This window comes from Epinephelus moara, chromosome 20 (genome assembly GCF_006386435.1).
Source record: "Epinephelus moara isolate mb chromosome 20, YSFRI_EMoa_1.0, whole genome shotgun sequence".
Lineage (NCBI taxonomy): Eukaryota > Metazoa > Chordata > Actinopteri > Perciformes > Serranidae > Epinephelus > Epinephelus moara.
Genome location: NC_065525.1, coordinates 42,348,312 through 42,351,285, shown reverse-complemented (window position 1 = coordinate 42,351,285; position 2,974 = coordinate 42,348,312). Strand labels below are relative to the sequence as shown.

Here is a 2,974-nt window from a genome sequence, read left to right as displayed (position 1 = left end):
TAGACATGTAACAAATATACAGCCTAAATTTGAAGGTAATTGTAAGGAACAAAACATTTCAATTCAAGTTTTAAAACACAAATGCCTCCAATTTTTTGATTGGCGCCTTCTGGCACCACTGCCTCCATAGAGAGAAATACACTGATGCTCAATTTATCCATCCTGATAAAGAAACTGTGGATAAAAAACAAACAAATGCACACTGGATTATATTAAATTTTAATGTGCACAGCGTGATATTGTACAGTAAAAGCAAGGAAGGAAAAAAACATATTTTCTTATAAAAATATCACCTTTGGAGCTTAAAAACACTCAATTCAAGGAACAGGTGCTGCGATATTACCATCCCTGTGAGAAGACAGCAGGTAGACTGAAGGTGACGGAGTCAAAGCGAGCTTCAATTAAACATAACCCCACCCCATCCCACCCCATTGCAGAGACCCCACCCAACCATCCCTCCCTTCACCCATCATCTCTGGGGTGGGAGGCGTCAGTTTGATGCTTTCCAGCATCGTGTCCACAGTCAAGAAGCAGACCAGCAGAACAAACTAGTCGGGGAGAGATTAAAAAAGAAAACAAAAAAGGATGGCGCAAAAATGATGACCAGATAACAAATAAAAAAAACAATCCAAAATCACACATTCCATCTCACATTATCTTAATTCCAATGCATTAACCTGTGTAAGTACCACAGCGCATAAGAAACGTCTCCACACAAGCTTGTAGCTGCACATCCTACGTGCAGAGCGTGCAAAAGTAACTGCTAGTACTCTTCTACCTTTGCAGACATAGACAGGAGATCTTCATGAGTGCTACTCACTAACAATACTTTCTCATAGATTAGTGCACTGGAATGTCTCCATAGCTTGTTAAGTCTCATTTTCTGCATCGACACCCATACAGTACATACAGGAAATTAAAACACCGGCATTGTTAAACCCTCAAAGTTCTTCATATTCATGTAAGAAAAAAAAGCATTTGCTATGGAACTATGTCGATGTGCATTTAATATGACAAAAAGAATTTTTGCAAAATTGAAACATTCTCTGTCGCACACTCATGTGATGATGAGGGTAACGGTGATGAAACCTGCACTGGGAAATTTTAGTTTGAGGTGAAGTAAGAATGCACAGAGCGAGTGAGCAGAGACGCAGATCATTTCTGCGTTGTAAGGCTGTGTGGCGGGCGTGGCGGTGGCGGACGGCGAGTTGCTGGCAAGGCGACACAGGTGCATGCAGGAACGAGGGCAGGTTCAGTGTGTCAGACTGCTGGTAAAGCCGGGCGAAGAGGGGGGGTGGGTGGCTGGTTTTGGTGGGGGTTGGGGGTCACGGGGGGCAGAGGGAGGGGTGATGCTGTGCTGTTGTGGGGTTGTTTGTTTTGTTGCTGAGTCAGATAGAATTTGGCAGCGCTCATGCTTTCTCTCTGCTTTGACCTCCCTAACCCCGACATCCAGCCATCCTGCCCCGCCCAATGGCTCCAAAACACAAACACTAAAAAGCGTGAGAGACGACAGTGATACACCCTGACATCCCCTCTTCACATGAATCAATCAAAGCTCTCCACAGAAATGGTAAGAATGGAAGGAATTTACATCATGTGGAAAAACTGACAGGAAACAGATACGGAGCTTGGTCGCTTGCTTGACAAAGTTAACAGTGAGAAAAAAAACAAAAAAAACAAACAAAACTAAAACACAAACAAAACAACAAATCCCCCCGGAGAATGACCCTTTGATTTCCTGTGCCCACCCGTTTGGTAACACTGGAGAGAAAAAACAGCTGGTAGAAAAAGGCGGAGTCAGGTGCCATGTGACCACACCCCTTCACTTCCAAACAACCCCAACTCTGGAAAAGTCTCACCTCTCGTTTTCCAGAGGTTTATTTTTTCCTTCTTCTTCTTCTGTCTTTCCCCTCCATCTGTGTTGCTCTAGCCCTCCCATCTTCCCTCCCCTCTTTCCGTTAATCCTCCTTCTCCTCTTTGTGGATGCTACACCTCCTTGGTCATGCGCACTCGGATGCTGCTGAAACACTTGCCCATGGCCTCGAACAACGGGTCGCAGAAGGTGTGCACGCAGATGGAGTAGACGCGACTGACGCAGTGGATCTCAATCAGGTAGCTCTTGACGCACGGCACCACGGCCCAGATGTGAATGAAGGACAGGATGGCAAAGAAGATTCCCCAGATGAGCGCCAGGGGGATGCCGACCAGCGCCGTCAGCAGCCGGTAGCACCAGTACTTGGTGACAGTGAAGGTGGTGAAGCTGGCTTTCCACACGCCATCGAAGCTGTAGGTCCCTGCAGGCTCGGCAATCACGTCCTCAAAGTCTACCTGAAAAAGAAGAAAGTGGAAAAGTAAGTAAGTGTTGGCAAAAACTAATCTGTCAGAGTCTAGACAGACTTATTCTAGATTCTTTTAGTATGATTGTTTATTGTTTATTTGGATCCCTTTTAGTTTTGACCTCGGCAGCAGCTCCACTCTTCCTGTGATCCATATTAAAAAATATATAATTAACGAATGCCCCCATTTACAACACATATAACAACTATATCACTGTACAAAACCAAGCAGCAACTTCCAGGACTGAAAAAAGAGGCCATCATGGAAGTGCCACCCTCTGCACTTCCTCGAGTGGCCACAGGAGGCTGGTTCCAAAAGCAAGTCAACTCCCATAGACCCCCATATGAAAATGCCCAAATCAACAGCAGAAATAAACATGTTTACAGCCTGTCCAGACTGTTCCCACAAATTTTTTGTACGTTTTCCTAAAAAAAAAAGTAATACACCTAACTTACATATATACAGGGGCGGAAATCCCGGGGGGGACAGGGGGGACATGACTCCCCCTTCAGTAAAGCTGTACCCCCCTAGAATAATTTGAGACACAATTAATAATTTTTGAACAATGCAGTAGTATTTATTGAAAGCACAATGTAAGCGGTGCTCATTATAATCGCGCAATAATGTGCTATTTAAA

At 44.6% G+C, this 2,974-nt stretch overlaps 1 protein-coding gene across 1 annotated transcript in view; it reads right to left on the bottom strand.

Moving 5' to 3' along the window:
* Nucleotides 1-203: 203 nt before the first annotated feature.
* cav1 (caveolin 1) overlaps nt 204-2,974 on the bottom strand; it is a 17,239-nt gene continuing 14,468 nt past the window's right edge. Inside the window, exon 3 of the mRNA XM_050073658.1 lies at nt 204-2,328. Within this exon, the coding sequence (XP_049929615.1) occupies nt 1,987-2,328 (342 nt within the window). The 3' untranslated portion in view covers nt 204-1,986. The remainder of the gene's footprint in view (nt 2,329-2,974) is intronic.